The 23,499-nt window shown below is 39.9% G+C and overlaps 1 protein-coding gene across 2 annotated transcripts in view; it reads right to left on the bottom strand.

Annotated features, from left to right (window-relative positions):
* Positions 1-13,558: 13,558 nt before the first annotated feature.
* Positions 13,559-23,499, bottom strand: part of MMP1 (matrix metallopeptidase 1) — a 15,469-nt gene continuing 5,528 nt past the window's right edge. Inside the window, exons 6-11 of one of the 2 annotated variants that reach the window (XM_055078668.1) lie at positions 19,651-19,768; positions 19,172-19,231; positions 16,936-17,069; positions 15,287-15,449; positions 14,657-14,760; positions 13,559-14,475 (exon numbers count right to left, since the gene is read on the bottom strand). In XM_055078668.1, coding sequence (XP_054934643.1) covers positions 14,366-14,475; positions 14,657-14,760; positions 15,287-15,449; positions 16,936-17,069; positions 19,172-19,231; positions 19,651-19,768 — 689 coding nt within the window. In that variant the 3' untranslated portion in view covers positions 13,559-14,365. The remainder of the gene's footprint in view (positions 14,476-14,656; positions 14,761-15,286; positions 15,450-16,935; positions 17,070-19,171; positions 19,232-19,650; positions 19,769-23,499) is intronic. The other variant, XM_024115317.3, reaches the window with a different exon arrangement.

Raw genomic sequence — 23,499 nt, 5'->3', positions numbered from 1 at the left:
TCCTCACTATCCTATACCTTGTACCCAAGTCAGTGCCTTTCATTTAAGTGAATCAATAAAAGAATGAACAAGTTTTTTAGTATACCTGGTATGACGTAATGCATAAAGTTGGTGTTGATAAGCCTGTCATACCATTGGCATGTCCACACAAACTCTTATCTCTCAGGAACTGCCAGGTACAAAATGATAACAACAGAATATTTTAATGAGACAATGAGAAGGATATAAGAAATCTGATCTCTAGGGCAGTCAGGGAGCACCACTGAAGAAACATTTGGCTTAAAAAAGAGGGGGCTGGGATTTCAGAATGGTGGAGGTGTAGGAGGATGAGAAGTTTATCTCTTTTAAAAATGCATCAAGAATACATCTACAGATGGAACAATTCTCACAGAGCACCCACTGAACACTAGCAGAAGATCTTGGATGCCAGAAAGGACAGGAAAAGTCCTCACATAACTGGGTTGGACAAAAGAAGGAAGAAAGGAAAAAGAAGAGGGGAGGAAGTGGGATAGGACCTGCACCCCTGGAGGGGAGCTGAGGAAGAGGAGAGGCTCCTGCATCCGGGGAAACCACCTCACCAATGGGGAAATCAGTTGGGACAGAAGGGGAACATCAGAGGCTGCTGGAGGAGAGAGAAACGGCTGCTGTGGCAGACAGGACAGAGTGAGACCTACACAGACGGTAAGTGCCAAAGCCCTGCATGTCCAGACTGGGACATGTGTCCACCAGTGCACTTGACGGCTGGGAGCTGGAACATGGGGATTGGAGAGCAAAACCACGGAGATGACTGCTATTGGCTGTGAGGAGACAGCCTGAGGGGATAGGAGGAAGGAAATCCACAACCAGGAATGCTTATGGAGGAAACCCCTTGCCATAGAAGCAAAGCGTCACTGTTGAGTGATGCACAAGGGGTGGAGCTGCCATTGCAGCTTCTCCCAGCATGCCAACCCCGCCTCCCCAGGCACTAGGAAAGGTCCCTGCCGAGGCTGGAACACACGTTCCTGCTTCCAGGTGCTAGGAAAAGCCCCTACCGAAGATGGCCTTCTTGTGCCTGCCGCCGGGCACTAGGAAAGTACCCCACCAGGGCTGGCCCTTGTATGCCTGCCACCTGGTAATAAGAAAGGCCACCACCAGGGCTGATCCTCTCATGATGGCTGGCAAGCACTAGGAAAATCTTCTTCTAGGGCCAGATCTCTCATGCCTGTGTCCACCGACACACCCTGCACACCTGTTGCCCATGGGGCTCCCACAAACCCAGCAGCTGTGCCACCTCTGTTCCTTGTCCTCACCGAGGCAGACCTGAGTGCTGCAGAGCAGCTTCGGGAGCAGACCCCTGTGGGTGACCCACATGCAGAGGTAGGTCTTAAAACCATAGCTGAGTGTCAGTGGAAGGGTGACTAAGGAAGAGGAATGAACATCTTTCTGTGCAGCTGCAAAAGCCACAGATTAAATCACCCAATTGACTTGGTAAACCCTGTGTCTATGGAATATCTGAATGGACAATGAGTGTTCCCACAACTAAGACTGGTCTAGCTTTAGCAGCCTTGGCCTTTGGGGACAAGTACACTTGGGAGTTGGGCCAGGTCAGAGTCTGAGCTTCCCCACAGTGCCCACAGTGGGTCCAGAGACCTACCTAGAGGTACTGGAGGGCCTCTGGGGAGGCAGAGGTTGACTGTGGCTCACAGTGAGTGCAAGGACACTGAAGCTGAGACCCCAGGAAAATATTATTACTGTTATAATTTATGTTTTGTTTTCTTCTGTTGTTTTTTAAATTAATATTATTAAAAATTTTTTTATTATTAAATAATTTTTTTAAAAATTGTATATATTTTTAATTTTTTAATTTTTACTTAATTTTTCATTTTTTCATATTTTTTCCTTGTTTTTGTTTTTCTCCCTTTGTTTTGTTTTAAATCTTTTTAAAAATCAATTTTCTGTGTTTGTTTTATGTTTTCTTTTCTTTTTTTTTAGTTTGCAATATACTTTTGTTTTGTGTTTTGTTTTTGTTAGTTTTGTTTTTAATTGTTTGATTGTGTTTTGGGTTTTTTTTTCTGATTTTCCTTTTTTTTTGTTTTTTTTTTGTATGTGTGCTTCTTTGTTACTTTTAGTTTCACCATGTGGCTTTCAGGGTCTTGGTTCACCAGCTGGGGTCAGTCCTAAACCTCTGGGGTGGGAGTGCTGAGTCCAGGATGCTGGACTGCCAGAAAATTCCTGACCCCAGGGAATATTAATTGGTGAGAGCTCTCCCAGAAGTCTCCATCTCAACTCCAAGATCTGGGTCCACCCAACTGCCTGCAGGCTCCAGTGCTGAACGCCCCATGCCAAACAACAAGCAAGACAGGAACACAAACCCACCCATTAATAGACAGGCTGCCTAAAGTCATACTAAGCTCACAGACACCCCAAAACACACCACCTGATGTGGCCCTGCCCATCAGAGGGACAAGATACAGCTCCACCCACCAGAGTGCAAGTACCAGTCCCTCCCACCAGGAAACCTACCCAAGCCACTGGACTAACCTCACCCACGGGGGGCAGACAGCAGAAGCAAAGGGGAAAACAACCCCAAAGCCTGCAGAAAGGAGACCACAAACATAGTAAGTTAGACAAAATAAAAAGACAGAGAAATAGGTTACAGACAAAGGAGCAAGGTAAAAACCCACAAGACCAAATAAATGAAGTGGAAATAGGCAATCTACCAGAAAAAGAATTCAATGTAATGACAGTAAAGATGATCCAAAATCTCAGAAATAGAATAGAAGCACAGATCGAGAAAATACAAGAAATTTTAAAGAAGTACGTAGAAGAACTAAAGAACAAATAAACAGAAATAAACAACACAACAACTGAAATAAAAAATACACTATAAGGAAAAAATAGCAGAATAACCAAAGCAGAAGAACAGAAAAGTGAGCTGGAAAATAGAATGCTGGAAATAACTGCCAAGGAGCGGAATAAAGAAAAAAGAATGAAAAGAAGTGAAGACCATTTCAAAGACCTCTGTGACAACATTAAACGCACCAACATTTGAATTGTAAGGGTCCCAGAAGAAGAAGAGAAAGAGAAAAGTTCTGAGAAAATATTTGAAGAGATTATAGTTGAAAATTTCCCAAACATGGAAAGGGAAATAGGCACCCAAGTCCAGGAACTGCAGAGAGTCCCATACAGGATAAACTCAAGGAGAAACATGCCAAGACACATATTAATCAAACTAACAAAAATTAAATACAAAAATAAATATTAAAAGCAGCATGGGAAAAGCAACAAATAACACAAGGAAATCCCCATAAAGTTATCAGCTGATTTTTCAGCAGAAACTCTGCAAGCCAGAAGGGAATGGCAGGATATATTTAAAGTGATGAAAGGGAAAAACCTACAATAAAGATTGCTCTACCCAGCAAAGATCTCATTCAGATTCAACAGAAAAATCAAAAGCTTTACAGACAAGCAAAAGCTAGCACCAAGCCAGCTTTACAACAAATGCTAAAGGAACCTCCCTAGGCAGGAAACACAGGAGAAGAAAAAAGACCTACAAAAACAAACCCAAAACAATTAAGAAAATGGTAATAGAAACATACATATTGATATTTACCTTAAATGTAAACAGATTAAATGCTCCAACCAAAAGACACAGACTGGCTGAATGGATACAAAAACAAGACCTGTATGTAGGCTGTCTAAAAGAGACCCACTTAAGACTTATGGACACATACAGATTGAAAGTGAGGGGATGGAAAAAGATATTCTATGCAAATGGAAATCAAAAGAAAGCTGGAGTAGCAATACTCATATCAGACAAGGTAGATTTTAAAATAAAGACTGTTAAAAAAGACAAGGAAGGATATTAAATAATGATCAAGGGGTCAGTCCAGGAAGAAGTTATAACAACTGTAAATATTTATGCACCCAATAAAGGAACACCTCAATACATAAGACAAATGCTAAGAACCATAAAATGGGAAATCAACAGTAACACAATAATAGTGGGGGGACTTTAACTCTCCACTTACACCAATGGACAGATCATCCAGACAGAAAATAAATAAGGAAACACAAGCCTAAAAGACACATTAGACCAGATAGACTTAATTGATATCTATAGGACATTCCATCCAAAAACAGCAGAATACACTTTCTTCTCAAGTGCACATTGAACATTCTCCAGGATAGATCACATCTTGGGTCACAAATCAAGCCTTGGTAAATTTTTAAAAAATTGAAATCATAACAAGCATCTTTTCTGAACACAATGCTATGAGATTAGAAAGATCAGAAACAGAAATGAAGGAAACACTCCCATTTACCATTGCTAAAAAAGAATAAAATACCTAGGAATAAACCTACCTAAGGAGACAAAAGACCTGTACAGAGAAATATAAGACACTGATGAAAGAAATCAAAGATGACCCAAAGAGACAGATATACCATGTTCTTGGATTGGAAGAGATGACCCAAAGAGACAGATATACCATGTTTTTGGATTGGAAGAATCAATATTGTGAAAATGACTATACTACCCAAAACAATCTACAGATTCAGTGCAATCTCCAACAAATTACCAATGGCATTTTTCACAGAACTAGAGCAGAACATTTTACAATGTGTATGGAAACACAAAAGTTCCCAAATAGCCAAAGCAATCTTTGAGAAAGAAAAACAGAGCTGGATGAATCAAACTCTCTGACTTCAGACTATACTATAAAGCTACAGTAATTGAGACAATATGGTATTGGCACAAAAACAGAAATATAGACCAATGGAACAGGATAGAAAACCCAGAGATAAACCCACTCACCTATGGTCACCTATCTATGACAAAGTAGGCAAGAATATACAATGGAGTAAAGACTCTTCAATAAGTGGTGCTGGGAAAACTGGACAGCTACATGTAAAGGAATGAAATTAGCACACTCCCTGACATCATACACAATAATAAACTCAAAATGGATGAAAGACCTGAATGTAAAACTATAAAACTCTTAGATGAAAACATAGGCAGAACACTCTTTGACATAAATCACAGCAAGATCTTTTTTGACCCACCTCCTAGAATAATGAAAATAAAAACAAAAATAAACAAAAGGGACCTAATAAAACTAAAAACTTTTGCACAGCAAAGAAAACCATAAACAACACGAAAAGACAACCCTCAGAATGGGAGAAAATATTTGCAAATGAAGCAACTGACAAAGGATTAATCTCCAAAATATACAAACAGCTCATGCAGTTCAATATCAAAAAAAAAACAGAAACCCAATTAAAAAATGGGCAGAAAACCTAAATAGACATTTCTGCAAAGAAGGCATACAGATGGCCAGCAAACACATGAAAAGATGCTCAACATTACTAATTATTAGAGAAATGCAAATCAAAACTACAATGAGGTATCACCTCACACTGGTCAGAATGGCAATCATCAAAAAATCTACAAACAATAAATGCTGGAGAGGGTATGGAGAAAAGGGAACCCTCTTGCATTGTTGGTGGGAATGTAAATTGATACAGCCCCCATGGAGAACAGTATGGAGTTTCCTTTAAAAAGTAAAAATAGGAACTACCATATGACCCAGCAATCCCACTACTGGGCACATACCCTGAGAAAACCGTAATTCAAAAAGACACATGCACCCCAGTGTTCATTGCAACACTATTTACAATAGCCAGGACATGGAAGCAACCTTAATGTCCATCAATAGAGGAATAGATAAAGAAGATTGGTACATATATACAATGGAATATTATTCAGCCATAAAAAGGAACGAAATTGGGTCATTTGTAGAGAGGTGGATGGACCTAGAGAGTGTCATACAGAGTGAAATAAGTCAGAAAGAGAAAAACAATATCATATATTAACACATATATGTGGAATCTAGAAAAATTGTGTAGATGATCTTATTTGCAAAGCAGAAATAGACATAGAGAGTAAATGTGTGGACATGAAAGGGGGATTGGGATGAATTGGGAGATTGGGTTTGACATACACTATTGATGCTGTGTATAAAATAGATAACTAATGAGAACTTATTGTATAGCTCAGGGAACTCTACTCAATGCTCTGTGGTAACATAAATGGGAAGGAAATCCAAAAAAAGAGGGGCTATATGTATACGTATAGCTGATTCACTTTGCTGTACAGTAGAAACTAGCACAACATTGTAAAGCAACTATACTCTAATAAAAATTAATTTAAAAAATTAAAGTACTAGAAGACTATGAAGACTCTCCATTGGAGAATAAAACTGCAAATAATAATAAATATGAAAAAAAATAGGGGGCTGGATTCCAAACAAGTTTTTTTTCCCCCACCTGTAAATGATGACACAGACTAGATGATTTTCTAGGTTCCTAAGTGCCAACATTCTAGAATTCTATTTCCCAATTTTGTCCAGAACCAGTCCTACAGGACAACTACTGATTAAGCTCTTTCTTCCTTAGGTGTGTAAGGAACACTTACACCATCTGGGAGGTGAAAATAAAGGTCATCTTGGAGGAGAGGATGGGAGAAACTACATGACAGCATATACCCCATCCAGGGAACATGTGTTCCTACTACACTTATCAGCAGAACGTCTGTTAAATGCTCAGTCCATAGTGTGGTCGTTTTATTGAATATGAGTTATTCTAGAAAGTAAGGAACAGGTCCAAAATCAAAATTTTTATTAAACAGTAAATAAAGCACTCATGGATGTAGATGCTCTTGCTTTTTGCACATGAGTATTTTTCACTTCTATTCAATGTAATCCGACAGCAAGTGGAGCAGTCCAGATAAGTGCTGTATGACCATGAAGATGTCTGCAAGGCTTATCTTCTTTGGCAATGGCACATGCAGGAAGAATTAAACATTTTGAGTCATAATAAATTATGTGTATAATTATTAGATTCACTTAAAATGAATCTGTCTTTCCCATATCTCACCTAACAATATAACCAGCTGTTACTCTCCAATACATGTGTCACCATCCTGGCATTAGGGTCAAACTCAAACTGTGATGACCCACTGAACAAATAGAAAAGACCTATGAATTTAAAAGAGGAAAATAATGGGGCATTCTTCAAATATATTAATTTTCCAACATGCATAACTCAAAATAAGAGTGAGCTAATAATGAGTGATATTTATTAAGTGGTACTGTGCCAGGCACTGTGCTAAGTGCTTTACATGTTTTATTCATCTATCTGTACAAAAAAAGTATGAAGTATTATGAATGAAAACAAAACTAAAAATAAAAGATATTTTGCAATTTTCCAAAAGTAACATCTATAATAAAAGATGGAGGGAGAACTCCAACTCCTTTGACTCCAAAGCCAGTGATCTGAAAACATTAGATTATACTACCTTCAAATAGATAAAATTCCAGGATTATTTTAAAACCTTCATTTATTCCCCTCTTTCTTCCCAATCCCCTTTCCCCCACGAGGTACTTAATCACAGCTTGAGATGAAATTGGACCCAAGAGAATCAGGCCAAAAATAAAATGCACTGGAGGTCTATTTCCTGCTTTGCATACTTTAAGGCCAAGTTATCTTAGTAACAAGATCAGCAATCTTATGAGCATTATGATGTCAAGCCCTGGCAGCTCCCTCCAGAATTCCTTAAAAGCAGGTACACGTTTTGCTTTCCCATCCACTCATTACCAGAAATCAAATTTTGTCTCTTTTGAGCATATAACAGGACTACCATTTATTTACAAATGAATTATTTAATGTAGACAACTACAGCTTGCAAAAGAAAGCCAGACAAGGCTCTTTTAATCTCTCCTTGGGATAGGAGAGAATGGACAACAAGGAGGGGACAGAGGAGAAAGACAACCAGCCATTAGTAAAGCTGGCTCTCACTTGGTTGTATTTTTATACCAAAATAGTGACCTGAAATGGCTATGATGTGAAGAAGCATCTTTTGATTTTATGTGCAAGTATGAAACAGACTTGGAAATTATTCAAGAAAAAAATTTAAGCCCAATTAGCATAAATTGGAAAATGAAAATTTTCTAGAGTTTAGGGTAAAAAGGTTATAAGCTTGAACTATTTAAAAATTGGTTTGTGTCTCCTCTTCATTTTGATACCATAAAATGCCCCAAAGTGTCCCCACTGGCAATGCAATGAGTACCCTCTTATCAAATGCCTGTACACAGTGTCAATCTTCAGCTCAACTCCTGAAAAGTCATCAGCTATTATTCTGGGGAAACCTTGCTCCATGGACTGTCTATTTTCATCAAATCTGTACCAAGTGAAAAAAATACAATTCAGCATTATGTAGAGCCCCCATTACATGCAACAGTATGATATCATGTTAATGTTCCAGTGTGAAAACCTGGATAAAATTCTCAAGTGGTATAAGGAAGTGTTAAACATTTTTATAACTATAAAAATATGTGACTTTCTTGGACTTAAAAGTTTAGCACATAAATCAATAATTTCTCCAGATACAAGGACATTATGCTCTTCTACAGAGGTTCCATACATATGTCTGAGGTCAATCTTCTAATCCTAGACACACAGAGCCCAAGTGCCTTTCTGCCTTGAATGCATGAGAACTATATACAAATAAGATGCAAAGTGAATTAAATCATTTGGCTCAAATAAACTTTTGGTTCTTTATCACACTTGCCCTGTAGACCTTTTCTCTATAGCCTGATACACCTGGGTTTCCTATGGTGGCTCATTGTCTGGACCTCAGTTGGTCTCTCCTGATGTCTTTTGGTGTCTGGATATATGACCCAGGGATCAGCCATTCTGAGAGTCCTTTGTTATATCTGGGAAGTTGAATAATTACAAGTTGTTTTCCTCATAATCAGAAAGTTTGAAGTTAGAGGAAGTTTGATTGTGGGAGTGGGGGATATCCTTAAAGAAAGAAAATAATTTTCCTAATTAGGCTCCATACAAAGTCATTCCTATTGCTTCTTACCTCCAGTATTTGTCCTCTACAAAGAGGTATGTTTTCTTCTTTTCCTTACCAGAAACAGCTTCAATTTTCCTTATGGTTGGAGGAAAACCCAAGGTGTGGATGCCTCTTAGATAACCTGCTTTCCCCTCAATTCCTCTGACAGCCCAGAACTTATTGCCTTTCAAAAAAAGAAGCCCAAGAAGATTTCAGTGAAGACTTTTGGTTTTAGAAATGCATTTAGGACACTGTTGCGGAAAACAGGAAGTCTTGGTTTTAATTTCAATCAATTAATCTACAACAAAGGAGGCAAGAATATACAATGAAGAAAACGGAGTCTTTTCAAAAAATGGTATTGGGAAAACTGGACAGCTAAATGCAAAAGAATCAAATTAGACTACTTTCTCACACCAAATACAAAAATAAACACAAAATGGATTAAACTCTTTAATGTAAAACCTGAAACCATAAAATTTATAGAAGAAAACATAGTATGCTCTTTGACAGTGATCTTAGCAATACTATTTTGACTCTGTCTTCTCAGCAAGGAAAATAATAACAAAAATAAACAAATGGACTACAACAAAATAAAAAGCTTTGGCACAGGGAAGAAACTATTAACAAAATGAAAAGACAGCCTACTGAATGGGAGAATATATTTGCAAATGATATATCCAATAAAGAATTAATATCCAAAAACTAAAAAGAAGTCATACAACTCAACATAAACAAACAAACATACAAACAAGCAACCTGATTTAAAAATTGTCAGAGGACCTGAATAGACATTTTTCCAGAGAAGACATGCAGATGGCCCACAGACACATGAAAATATGTTCAATATCACTAATCATTAGGGTCAAGTAAATCAAAACCTCATGTAGATACTACTCACACCTGTCAGAATGGCTGTCATCCAGGAGACAATAAATAACAAGGATATGGAGAAAAGACAACCCCCATGCCCTGTTGGTAGGATTGTAAATTGGCGTAGCCACTATGGAAAACAGCATGAAGGTTCTTCAAAAATTAAAAATTGAACTGTCATATGTGATAGTGAAGTAGAACAGCAATTTCATTTCTAGGTATTTGCCTGAAGAAAGAAAAAACACAAATTCAAAAAGGTATACGCACACCAATGTTTATTGTAACACTATGTACAATAGACAAGTAATGGAAGCAACCTAAGTGTCCATTGATAGATGTATTTATAAAGAAGATCTGGTATATAAGTGTAATGAAATATTAGTCATAAAAAAGGGAAATATTACCATTTGCCACAACATGGATGCATCTAAAGGGTATTATGGCTAAGTGAAATAAGTCAAACAGAAAATGATAAATACCATTTGATCTCACTATATGTGGAATCTAAAAAAACTGAAATAAACAAGCATAACAAAATGAAAACAGACTCATAGATACAGAGTACAAACAGGTGGTTGCCAGAAAGGAGAGGGGTGGGAAGGGGTGAAATAGCTGAAGAAGATTAAGAGGTACAAATTTTCAGATATAAAATACATAAGCTACAGGGATGTACTATACAGCATAAGAAATATGGTCAATAGTATTTTAGTAACTTTACATGGGGACAGATGGCTAGACTTATTATAGTGATCACTTCATAATGTATGCAAATGTCAAATTACTATATAGTACATTTGAAACTAACATAATATTGTACATCAACTATATTTAATAAAAAATACTTTTCAGCATATCTGAGCTTATAGAAAGTAAGGGAAATCTCCAAACTCTCGTCTCAAATCACTCCACAACAAGTTTGGTGTGTTAGTGATTTCCTGCTATAGCTAGGATTTGAGCTAAACTGAGACCTGACTTTAGTCATTTGCCTAAAAACGATGAGGGGTGAGGGAGACAATTTGGGAGGAGGACAAGCATTATCTTGTGAGATGCTGAGTCACATATGGTCTTTGTTGATTCTCTATGCAAGGGTAAGTTGTCCTCCTCTGTCAAGAGGGAGATATTATTGATACTTCTATCCATGTGGAGCTTTCAGAGAAATTTAGGTGTTCAAGAATTTCAGGTTTGTTTACCCATTATTCCAGCTAGAAAGTGTCCAATTTTGCAGTTAGATCTGGGACTGATTTTTAGCATAGTCTACAATAGATGAGGATTTTTCTTAAATGTTTCCATTAAAGATTGTTAGCTTTCACAGTATGTCTTGAGTTGATATTTGGCTTCTCTGAGCCTATTACTTTCTTTAACAAATTCCCAGGGCAGTTAACCAGCTCACTCCACATTTCTTAAAATTACCCTCCCTCTCATACTGTTGAAGTGTCCCAGACACCTGATAACCCAACACCTCACCATTCATCATCTTTTCACAATCAACCACAGACAAAAGTCTTAGTAACTGTGATGTCACTACATACCAAGGGTTATCACTACCACATTTCAGCACAAGTTATCTTAATCTAGTTTTCCTAGAAAGCAGAGCCTTAGACAAAATTTAAGTGTAATCCAGGGAGCTGGATTGAGAGACATGGAGAGTAAAGCAGGGAAAGCAGGAGAGACAATACATAGATGAATTGTCAACTGGATAGAGATATGAGAAATGTGTTGTACGATATGGGACTGTCTGAGGGACTACTGGAAATGTGAAACACCCTTCTGAAGAAAGAAAAGGAGATGCATTTATTAATCCATTACTCTCACATTGGTAAAATATTTGTCCCACAAACTATTACTCTTCTCACTTCTAGGTTGTATGTGCATGAGCTCTGAATGAGTTCCATAACAGAGCTGGATGGAACATCAACAGAAAAGATGGAAAAACCTAGAGAAGGAGGCAAGAAACGCACCGCACAGACCCAACAAGAACAGCTACTAGTTTAGAAGCTGGTTTAGAACCCGTACAATGCCAGTTACCACTGCTGTGGCAGGGATAAAAGAAAGATGAGGCCAAGGAAGAATCTGAAGAGTGTCTGATAATCTCTATGACTCAGCAATTGCACTCTTAGGTATATAATCAACAGAAATGCCTACATATGTGCAACATTATTTATAAAAGCCCCCAAGTGGTAACAACACAAAGCCCATTGCCAGTGGATAAATAATGTTCAACACAATAAGGTAGATACAAAATAATACACAGTTGTTTTAATTTAGTTAAAAAATAGGTGAATTTAATCTAAGGTATTAGAGGTCAGCATAGTGGTTACTCTGGGAGATAGAGAATGTATAGAGAATGCTGTTGGTACTGTCTCCAGATCCCCCTTGGCATCCTCATGGATACTGCAAGTGTTGACTGCTACAACTTCCAGTTGTCCCCTGTTACTTTGCCAAATGGGATCATCTTGCCTGGGACCAATGCCCCTCTCCCCAAAACAGACATCAACTGATAACTGATTGACACAGGGGTGCAAAAGTCTAGTTCCTTTGCCTCAATGTGGGAATAACTGTAATTCAGTTTTTGTCCCAGAGCTCCTTGTTCATAAGATCAAAGCAAGCTCTATCTGAGACCACATTCTTTAGCTTTTTCCCTGTTCTAAACTATGTCCCCCACTCCTCTTCTCCTGAGAACACTCCTCCCCAAGTGACAACACCAAAGAATTCCTGTTTCAGGCTCTTATTCTGGAGAACTAAGCTAAGAAAGAGTTGAGCAGTGATGGGATCATGTGAAGGATACATACTCTCTTGTGAGATGTCTCTTGAATTTGGTTAAGCCACAAAAAAGGCTTATTGGTTTGACTCACTGTTTGAAATGAATATAAGATCCTACACATCAATGGCCAGATGATGGATCCTATAAATTGGTAATTTGAAAGGAAGACTTTTTTGAGAGCGCTCATCATAAACAGCTGTCACATCAGTACTTATGGGGGGATTAGATTGACAGCAGTGGCATCCCTGCATCTGGAGCTAGTAGGACATCCTTATCTCCAGAGATAGGGATGCAGGACTGAATATACAAACCTTGTTACTGTTTTAGTTTACTATCCCAAGCCCAAACTCTCTTTAGATTCTTCACCAATTAAATTTCTTTGTCTTCTCAATTCCTCACAAATTTACTGTTTCTTTATCTAAAAAGTATAAAAGCTGCCTGCTTTAGCCAATCCTTAGGTCTCATTTCTATGACACCTCCATGTGCATGAATTAAATTAACTTTCTTCTTCTTCTGTTAATCTGTCTTGTGTCAACTTTATTATTAGTTCAGCCACAAGAGCTCAAGAGGGGTAAGGGAGATATTTCCCCCTCCCTGACACTGGTAATGTTTTGTTTACTGAGCTGGGTGAGAATTACGTGGGGTTGTTAACTTTGTGATAACTCATTGACATGAACATTTATGATATGTGCACTTTTCTGCATTTATGTTATACTTTAATATAAAAATCCTTAATGGAGAGAGAGATTTGGCCAAAGGGAATGTTACACTGCTGTCCAAATTCTTGACTTGAGAACTGCCTGCCTCAGAATCATGAATATCCTCAAAATATTCCCAAGACTCTGTGTATTTGGAAAGTCTGCAAACACTCTGAGAACTCTCTGAGCTACTCATAAAACTCATAGGGCTTGGAAGCTACCTACAGGACTCTTAACCTCCATTAACATCCTCCCAAATTAGGCATGATAAACTAGATAATCTTTGTCTGGAAAAACTGGATTACGCAGCTTTAACAAAATCTAAAATCTTAGTCGCTTAACACAATGAAAGTTTATTTCTTTTTTTTTTAAGATGTTGGGGGTAGGAGTTTATTAATTTATTTATGTATTTTTGCTGTGTTGGGTCTTTATTTCTGTGCGAGGGCTTTCTCTAGTTGTGGCAAGCGGGGGCCACTCTTCATCGCGGTGCGCGGGCCTCTCACTATCGCGGCCTCTCTCGTTGCGGAGCACGGGCTCCAGACGCGCCGGCTCAGTAGTTGTGGCTCACGGGCCTAGTTGCTCCACGGCATGCGGGATCCTCCCAGACCAGGGCTCGAACCCGTGTCCCCTGCACCAGCAGCAGACTCTCAACCACGGCGCCACCAGGGAAGCCCAAAAGTTTATTTCTTAAGCAAAATCTACTGAGGTTTGGAGTAACTGTTCAGAGTGTTGGCCCAGGAATTCAGCCTTCTTCAACCTTGTGGAAATTCTCTCAAGATGTGCTTTTACAATCATCATAGTGCTGGAGAATTTTGCACCAGCAATCCAAAGATTCCATCTGGAAGCGATATCAGTCACTTCTGGGCACAGTCCACTGGCCAGGACTATACAAATGTGACTGCCTACCCCTTCCTTCCACACCTGCAGAGAACTGAACTGTGGAGCCATGAATTTGACCTTACTTAGCCCTCATTTGTAGAACTAAATTACAGCAGTACATAAAACATTACATTCTAAGTCATAAAAATTATGCAGAATGAGGTATAAATAAGATTATACTTCATAACTCTGTATTTTATTTAAATTTATGTCTCTTCAGGAAAACACCTTCCTTGGACTCATGAAATATATTTTTCTGTTTAACTTTTTAACAGCTGGTCAATTTTTTCTGCAGTTGAACCAGCTATTAGCTTTTTGGAGAGTCAAAATTCTCTTAGTTTTGGTATCAAATTTGTATTGCCTTGTTCCATGGAAGAAATAGAAAAATCCTAGAAATAAAACAAAAGAGACTTATTACCTTATACTAATGATTTCTAGGTTTAACTTTAATTCTTCAAAAATCCAAGTCATTTGTGAGAATAAATATTTTTGGTATTTTCTGTTCCAAATAACAATACTGATGCTATTCCGTGGCAAAAAAATAGAGGAAATATGTATATATTCACTTACCGTCTTTCTGGAAAACAGCATCAACTTTATTACCAATTCCAGGAAAATCTTCTGCTATCATTTTGGGATAACCTGCATCCATGGATCGTTTATATTCATCATACCTGGTCAAAAAATAATTAGAAGTGTCAGAACTATTTGTTAAATGTGTAGCCTTCACAAAACCATTACAGGGAATTCACCAGCAAGAATGTAATAAGACCTTTCAATTCCATAGGTCATGTGTAAAAATAGGAGGTGGGACAAAGTGAGGTAGGATGTTGGGTGGACTAGAAGATTTATAAGTTCCCTCTGAACTCCAACATCTAATTCTACTTCTCCAGTAGGTGCTATTAATGTCAAATGCAGTGAAAGATAAGTTCCTGTTGGCTGCAGCAGCTCTATGAAGATGGATGCCCTCCTTTTCACATCTTTTTCAAATTCAGGTCCACATTCTCCCTGGATCTCTGGGACAGGAATTGCATGATAATTATTGGTCAACCAACTTGGAAGCTGGACGAGCTACAGCCATTCCCAGAAAAGGCAGCTAGCCAAGGCACTATGAGACTCATTTTTATATGATTCAATTTAGTAACTTCTCTCTATGTAGAAAGAATAGATACCCTACCATTTTCTGTACCCAGTCTTTACCTCCAGCATTTGTTAGCAACAAAGAAGTACGTTTTCCCAGTATCTTCCTCAGAAACAGCAGCGTCGATGTTCTTCACAGTCTTTGGGAAACCAAAGGATTTGTAGATGTACTTGGGGTATCCGTATAACACATCTTGCCCCTTAACAGCCCAGTACTTATTACCTGCCAATCAAGAAACAGGGATGAAAACACTTGTCCAGGGCACCAGTAGACAGTAAGTGGATTTCCAGCTAAATGCTTAGTCTCATGTGCTAGAGGAGTATCCTGACTGCACATTAGAATCATCTAGGGTGATTTATTTTTTAAAAAATACCGATGCTGGTATCCTACCCCAGACCAATTAAATCAGTATTTTTTTAAAAATTTCCTAGACAATTCTAAACTGTAGCAAGCTTTGAGAATGACTGGTTTGTGGAGTTGGGGGCTTCCTTCCAAAGCCAGATGCTCAAATGACTACAGAGTTCATCGTGCCACCTCAGTGATAGAAACCTCACTTTTCCAGGTTGCCCATGGGTTGTGGAAGTTCACACCAAAGATATCCTAAAGGCCAGAGTGTTGACTCACGATCTGTAATGACTTGCAACTCTGCGTAGAAATCATTGCACCTGACTACAGTTCCAAATACTTGAATTTAGGCTGTGTCCAGACTCTACATATTTAGGCTTAGTAAACTCCATGTCATATAAAACCGGTCTTACGTCTTGTAGCCAGGCTTGTATTTTTTGCTCAAGTATCCTTATTTATCCCGCAGGAAAAACCAGTTTGAAACTTTGTGTATCTAAAATCCCATTTAATTTCATTATATAAGGGCTAGAAAGCCCATTTCAAAGTTTTTTGTCCATCTGAACTGTATTGAGTTCTTTGCCTTGAGTGTGTGACTGGGTCAGGTGTCTCAATGTTTGTCTGCACTATGCCAAACATACATTTGGAGAAATACTGGTGTTTGGCATAGTGTCTTCAAAGTCAGGAGCTGATCACTGGAGCATGTTTCATTCTGATAGAATCAAAGAAGTTTACCCCATTCTATTCATGGTAGTTCAGGACTTCTCACACTTTAATATACATACGAATTGCCTGGGAATCTTGTTAAAATTCGAGAAGGTCTGGAATAGGATCTGACAATATGGACGAACTTTGTCAGTATTATGGTAAGTGAGATTCTGAATTTCTAACAGACTCCAGGACAGTGTCAGTGCTGCTGGTCTGAAGACCATACTCTGACATCAAGGATGCAGCACCCCCATCTGGCTGCCCTGTGAGGCCTCCTCTCTCAGGAGAGTTATTAGTATAAAATAGGCTCTAGGAAACCACCCAACTCAAATGTTTCTGTTCCATCTTCTCAGTTTTACTCCTGAGCACCCCAAGAATGTGGAGAGGGTTTAAAATACATAAACAGTTTGCACAGAAAACACCTCCATAAGTCCACATTCACAAACAGGCCATAAAATATGTATCTCCAGTCATATGCTTTTCACTTAAATTTATTCAGACATGCACCATGCAATTCTTAACTAAAGTGATAGACTCCCATTGATTTGCTAGATTTTCCAAAGTCTATGGAAATAAAGTAGCTAGTAGTGTCATACATCAGCCCAAAAGCAGAAGAAACTTTAATGCATAAAAACTGAAAGATAATTGGAAACATTACCTTTGAAAAACCGAACTTCATCTCTATTGGCAACCTCATAAGCAGCCTGAAGTCCATTAGGCAGATGGGGCCAGAAAACAGAAATGAAATTGAGCTCAGCTCCTGGGTAGAAGGGATTTGTGCGCATGTAGAACCTGATTTGAAAGAAGGAAAAATGTTTTTATTTAATCCATAGCAAGCTCTGGCTGTCATTCAGGTCCTTCTATTGCTGGCACTAGTAGTATGCTCATAAATGTTTAACATCTGGCTCTCCATGATGGGGCTGGGGAGGAGTCCTGGTTTGTAGCATTTGCTTATTTTCATGGTGGAAATAATATTACAACCACTGCAAATCAAGAGATTTGAGGTGGTGCACCACTGTATAGTGTCTCCACTATATAGATACATTAGGCATAAACTGCCTCAGGAACATAAATAAATAGTAAAATGCAGCAAAATAATTACAAAGGGATGAATTCTGATTACTTTTATTACCTTTGGTTTAAATACAATTGTTAAGTTGTATAATTTAACTTTAAAGTTAATAATTTAACTTTTAATAATGCTGTTTAACAACCAGCTTGCAAAATTCTCAAAATGTAACAATCATCTTTGGCAAGCACACCAGGGCCTAGAACACAGCACTAACATCCTACATTTAGTGCACACTTTACCTACATCATGCCCTACCTCACAAATACCCTACAAGAGAAATTGCTTTCATCTCACAGATTAGCAATTGAGGTCAGGGAGGCGAAGGGAGGTGTCCAAGGCCATGCAACAGTTAAGAGGCAAAGGTTAACTTTAAACTCAGATCTAGCAGCCACTCCCTTTATCTTCTTCCTTTGGTTGGTGGTTTACAAAGTTGATGGGGGTAACGACAAAGCATAGACTGTCACGTGGGCCGACAGAAGAGTTTTCCCGATTCCAGGCCACAGGGAATACTCTGGCCTTGAAAGTCAGATCTGACTTCTCGATCCAGTCCTGTCTCTGCCTGGCTGTGAGACCCTGGGCAAGACAGCTACTATTACTGTTTCTAGACTTAACCTTCTGTGGCTTCATGACCTGGTGACATTTAAATGATCTCAGTGTCCGTTCAGTTCTTACAAATCTTAGACTTTGTCCTGTTCTTTGGAGTCATCCTCCAAATATTTGCTTTGATAAGCACGTCCTGCTATATTGAGAGCTTTCCTTTAAAACCAAGTCTTTCCTAGCACTCCCCAGCATTGAGCCACACCCTGTATGGTTTATATCCATCCTTATCTTTTATACTCAGAAATAGTAAAGCACAGGATGGGAAGCATTAGGAGCCAATACACTGCCTTCTGGGGTAGATATGACCACAAAGTGGTAAAACAGTTCCAGTGACACTCCAAGAAGAGAGATGAAGAGAAGCGAGCCTTTTAGAGCATCCCTACTTTCTATGTGTGGCAGACTGTATTGTTCAGAAAATGACTGTATTATTATTTTGCCTCATCCTTTAGGAATCAGAACTGTATGCAAAGCAGGCCTGTTCCTTGTGTGTGAGGGGACCTTAGCCTTCCTGAGGCCACATGCTGCTGAGGGAGTTCTAGGACCCTCCTCTGAGGAGGGAAGCACATTGTGACTGCCCATATCCCCTGGCCCCCAACAGACAGGGTCCTCATGAACTCTTGGGGATTCTCCCCGCAATGGCTCCTATCTTTCTTTGCCCACTCCCAGGGTAAAGGGGTGGGGACAGAGTCCTATTATGACCACAGGCTTTGGAAAGGCTGTCTTTTCCAGGATGATACTTAAAAGGGGTCTACACAATCCTTCTCAGCATGATGGTGTTATGAAAAGGACTGATTTCTCCTAATAAAATACTGACATACTTATCATCCTAAAGAGTGACAAAAATGAGAAGAGGCCTGGAGTAGAGGTCAGAAAACCAATTACCACTTTGTTGCCAAGGAACTCTGTGCCCTGAAGGATCTCTTTCCTTCTCTCTGCTTTACTTTACTGATCTGTAAAATGGAATTATATTTACTGATTTTCTACTTCAATGGTAATTTTTGTGAGAATCAAATGACAGAATACATGCTGGGGAAAAGGTTGTTATATATTCATTATGTTGTTCAAGAGCAAGCAATTGTTTACACTCAACTGTAATTATAATAATGTATGTAAACAAATGTAAGATAAACAATGTGTGAAGCATAATAGTGGCCCATATGTACCCATAGCAGTGAGTCCTGTTATTACACGTACATAACACAAAAAAGAACTGATGTCTTACCTGTCTTTAAAGAACATCACTTCTCCCCGGATTGTAGTTATAGCATCAAAAGTTAGCTTACTATCACACACTTGTGGGGTTTGTGGGCCAATTGGCTGAGTGGGATTTTGGGAAGGTCCTAAAGGAACAAGAGATCTGGAGTTAGTTCCACCTGGCTTTGGAAAACTACATAACCAATGAAAACTTCTTAAAGGATAAAGCTGAAGCTCTTTGATGGCACTAATGGTGGATCTGGGAAGGCTCATGCCTAGGAGTACTTCCCAGAACTTCTGCTGCCAGTGTCCTTGGGAAAAGGTTGTTATATATTCATTATGTTGTTCAAGAGCAAGCAATTGTTTACACTCAACTGTAATTATAATAATGTATGTAAACAAATGTAAGATAAACAATGTGTGAAGCATAATAGTGGCCCATATGTACCCATAGCAGTGAGTCCTGTTATTACACGTACATAACACAAAAAAGAACTGATGTCTTACCTGTCTTTAAAGAACATCACTTCTCCCCGGATTGTAGTTATAGCATCAAAAGTTAGCTTACTATCACACACTTGTGGGGTTTGTGGGCCAATTGGCTGAGTGGGATTTTGGGAAGGTCCTAAAGGAACAAGAGATCTGGAGTTAGTTCCACCTGGCTTTGGAAAACTACATAACCAATGAAAACTTCTTAAAGGATAAAGCTGAAGCTCTTTGATGGCACTAATGGTGGATCTGGGAAGGCTCATGCCTAGGAGTACTTCCCAGAACTTCTGCTGCCAGTGTCCTTGTCCCCACAGTGAGCCACAGCTGCCCCCCATCTCTTCAGGAGACTTTCCAACAGTAGCAGGGTCCCATCAAGGATACTACATTGCATTTAATCATAACATCTCCTTAGTCTCCTCCGGGTTTCCTCTGTTTAAAAACTATTTTCTGGGGATCAGAGAGAAGAGGACAGAAGTGGGAGGGAGCTGTGAAGGAGGAAAGGTTTCCACACACTAGAAGCCCCTTCACGGGCAGAGACTGGGTGGCGGAGGGGGGAAGCTTCGGAGCCACGGAAGAGAGTGCAGTAAAAGGGTGCGGAGGGCAAAGCAGAGAGATTCCCGCACAGAGGATCCATGCCGACCAGCACTCAACAGCCTGAGAGGCTTGTCTGCTCACCCGCCGGGAAGGACGGGGGCTGAGAGCTGAGGCTCGGGCTTCGGTCGGAAGCCGGGAGAGGACTGGGGTTGGCTGCGTAAACACAGCCTGAAGGGGTTAGTGCACCACGGCTAGCTGGGAGGGAGTCCGGGAGAAGTCTGGAGCTGCCGAAGAGGCAAGAGACCTTTTCTTCCCTCTTTGCTTCCTGGGGCGCGAGGAGAGGGGATTAAGCACACGGAATAAAGGAGCTCCAGAGACGGGCGCGGAGCTGCCAGAGAGACAAGAGACTTTTTCTTGCCTCTTTGTTTCCTGGTGCGCGAGGAGAGGGGTTTAAGCGCGCCGCGTAAAGGAGCTCCAGAAATGGGCGCGAGCCGCGGCTATCAGCGCGGACACCAGAGACGGGCATGAGACGCTAAGGCTGCTGCTGCCACCACAAAGAAGCCTGTGTGCGAGCACAGGTGACTCTTCACACCTCCCCTCCTGGGAGCCTGTGCAGCCCACCACTGCCAGGGTCCCGGGATCCAGGGACAGCTTCCCCGGGAGAACGCGTGGCGCACCTCAGGCTGGTGCAGCGTCACGCCAACCTCTGCCGCCACAGGCTTGCCCCGCATCCGTACCCCTCCTTCCCCCCGGCCTGAGCCAGAGCCCCAGAATCAGCTTCTCCTTTAACCCCGTCCTGTCTGAGCGAAGAGCAGACGCCCTCAGACGACCTACGCACAGAGGTGGGACCAATTCCAAAGCTGAACCCCAGGATCTGTGCGAACAAAGAGGAAAGGGGGAGGTCTCTCCCAGCAGCCTCAGAAGCAACGGATTAAATCTCCACAATCAACTTGAAGTGCCCTGCATCTGTGGAATACCTGAATAGACAGCGAATCATCCCGAGTGGAGGAGGTGGATATTGGGAGCAAGATATGTTATTATTTTCCCCTTTTTCTCTTTTTGTGAGTGTGTATGTGTATGCTGCTGTGTGAGATTTTGTCTGTATAGCTTTGCTTTCACCATTTGTCCTAGGGATCTGACCGAACCGTTTTTTTTTTTCTTTTTAAAATTTTTCTTCTTAATAATTATTTTTTATTTTAATAACTTTATTTTATCCTACTTTATTTTATCTTCTTTCTTTCTTCCTTTCTTCCTTCCTTCCTTTCTTCCCTCCTTCCTTCCTTTCTTCCTTTCTTTCTTCATGTCTTCCTTCTTGTCTTCCTTTGAAGTGCCCTGCATCTGTGGAATACCTGAATAGACAGCGAATCATCCCGAGTGGAGGAGGTGGATATTGGGAGCAAGATATGTTATTATTTTCCCCTTTTTCTCTTTTTGTGAGTGTGTATGTGTATGCTGCTGTGTGAGATTTTGTCTGTATAGCTTTGCTTTCACCATTTGTCCTAGGGATCTGACCGAACCGTTTTTTTTTTTCTTTTTAAAATTTTTCTTCTTAATAATTATTTTTTATTTTAATAACTTTAGTTCACTGTTGGGTAGTTCTAACTGCTAGAAAGTTCCTGCGTGAATCAGCTCAGAATAAGTCTCACTCCTCTTCCACGTTGGTGAGTTTTGAAATGCAGGTCATAGCTTGTAGTCTTTTGTGAAGCTTTGTTTGTTATGTGCATGTGTATGTGTGCTGGATCACAATATAAAATGCATTTCTTACCATGGGTCACAGTCAAAAAGTTTGAAAGCCACTGTTCTGTATGACTATTCTTCAGGTATTTGAAGGCAGCTGTCATAACCCACAACCTAAAGACTAATCCTCTTCTCCAAAAGGGACCTCTTCAGCTTCTGCAATACCCTTGTAACATGGGGATTCCTCCCTTCCTCCCTCCCTTTCTTACTCTTCCTTCCTTTCTTGCTTTCTTCCTTCAATTCTTCCCTTTCTTCCTCCCTTCCTTTCTTCCTTCCTCCCTTCCTTTCTTCCTTTCTCCCTTCCTTCCTCCCTTCCTTTCTTCCTCCCTTTCTTCCTCCCTTCCTTCCTTCCTTCCTTTCTTCCTTCCTTCGTTCCCTTCTTGCTTCCTTCCTTCCTTCCTTTCTTCCTTCTTTCCTTTCTATTTTTTCTCCATTTTATTCTGAGCCGTGTGGATTAAAGGCTCTTGGATCTCCAGCCAGGCGTCAGGGCTGTGACTCTGAGGTGGCAGAACTAACTTCAGGACACTGGTCCACAAGAGATGTCCCAGCTCCACGTAATATCAAATGACGAAAATATCCCAGAGATCTCCATCTCAACACCAAGACCCAGCTTCACTCAACGACCAGCAAGCTACAAGGCTGGACACCCTATGGCAAACAATTAGCAAGACAGGACTACAGACACATCCATTAGCAGAGAGGTACCTAAAATCATAATAAGGCTACCAACACCCCAAAATACACCACCAGACGTGGACCTGCCCACCAAAATGACAAGATCCAGCCTCATTCACCAGAACACAGGCAAGAGTCCGTCCAACCAGTAAACCTACCCCACCCACTGAACCAACCTTAGCCACTGGGGACAGACACCAAAAACAACGGGAACTACGAACCTGCAGCTTGCAAAAAGGAGACACCAAACACAATAAGATAAGCAGAAGAAAAGACAGAAAAACACACAGCAGATGAAGGAGCAAGGTAAAAACCCACCAGACCTAACAAATGAAGAGGAAATAGGCAGTCTACCTGAAAAAGAATTCAGAATAATGATAGTAAAGATGATCCAAAATCTTGGAAATAGAATAGACAAAATGCAAGAAACATTTAACAAGGACCTAGAAGAAATAAAGAGGAAGCAAGCACTGATGAGCAACACAATAAACGAAATTAAAAATACTCTAGATGGGATTAATAGCAGAATAACTGAGGCAGAAGAACGGATAAGTGACCTGGAAGATAAAATAGTTGAAATAACTACTGCAGAGCAGAATAGAGAAAAAAGAATGAAAAGAACTGAGGACAGTCTCAGAGACCTCTGGGACAACATTAAACACACCAACATTCGAATTATAGGGGTCCCAGAAGAAGAAGAGAAAAAGAAAGGGACTGAGAAAATATTTGAAGAGATTATAGTTGAAAACTTCCCTAATATGGTAAAGGAAATAGTCAGTAAATTCCAGGAAGCACAGAGAGTCCCATACAGGATAAACAAAGACAAACATGCCAAGACACATATTAATCAAACTATCAAAAATTAAATACAAAAAAAAATATTATAAGGAGCAAAGGGAAAAACAACAAATAACACACAAG

This window comes from Physeter macrocephalus, chromosome 16 (genome assembly GCF_002837175.3).
Source record: "Physeter macrocephalus isolate SW-GA chromosome 16, ASM283717v5, whole genome shotgun sequence".
Taxonomy (NCBI): Eukaryota; Metazoa; Chordata; class Mammalia; order Artiodactyla; family Physeteridae; genus Physeter; species Physeter macrocephalus.
The sequence above is the reverse complement of the archived record's forward strand: the minus strand, read 5'-3'. Positions and strand labels throughout refer to the sequence as shown.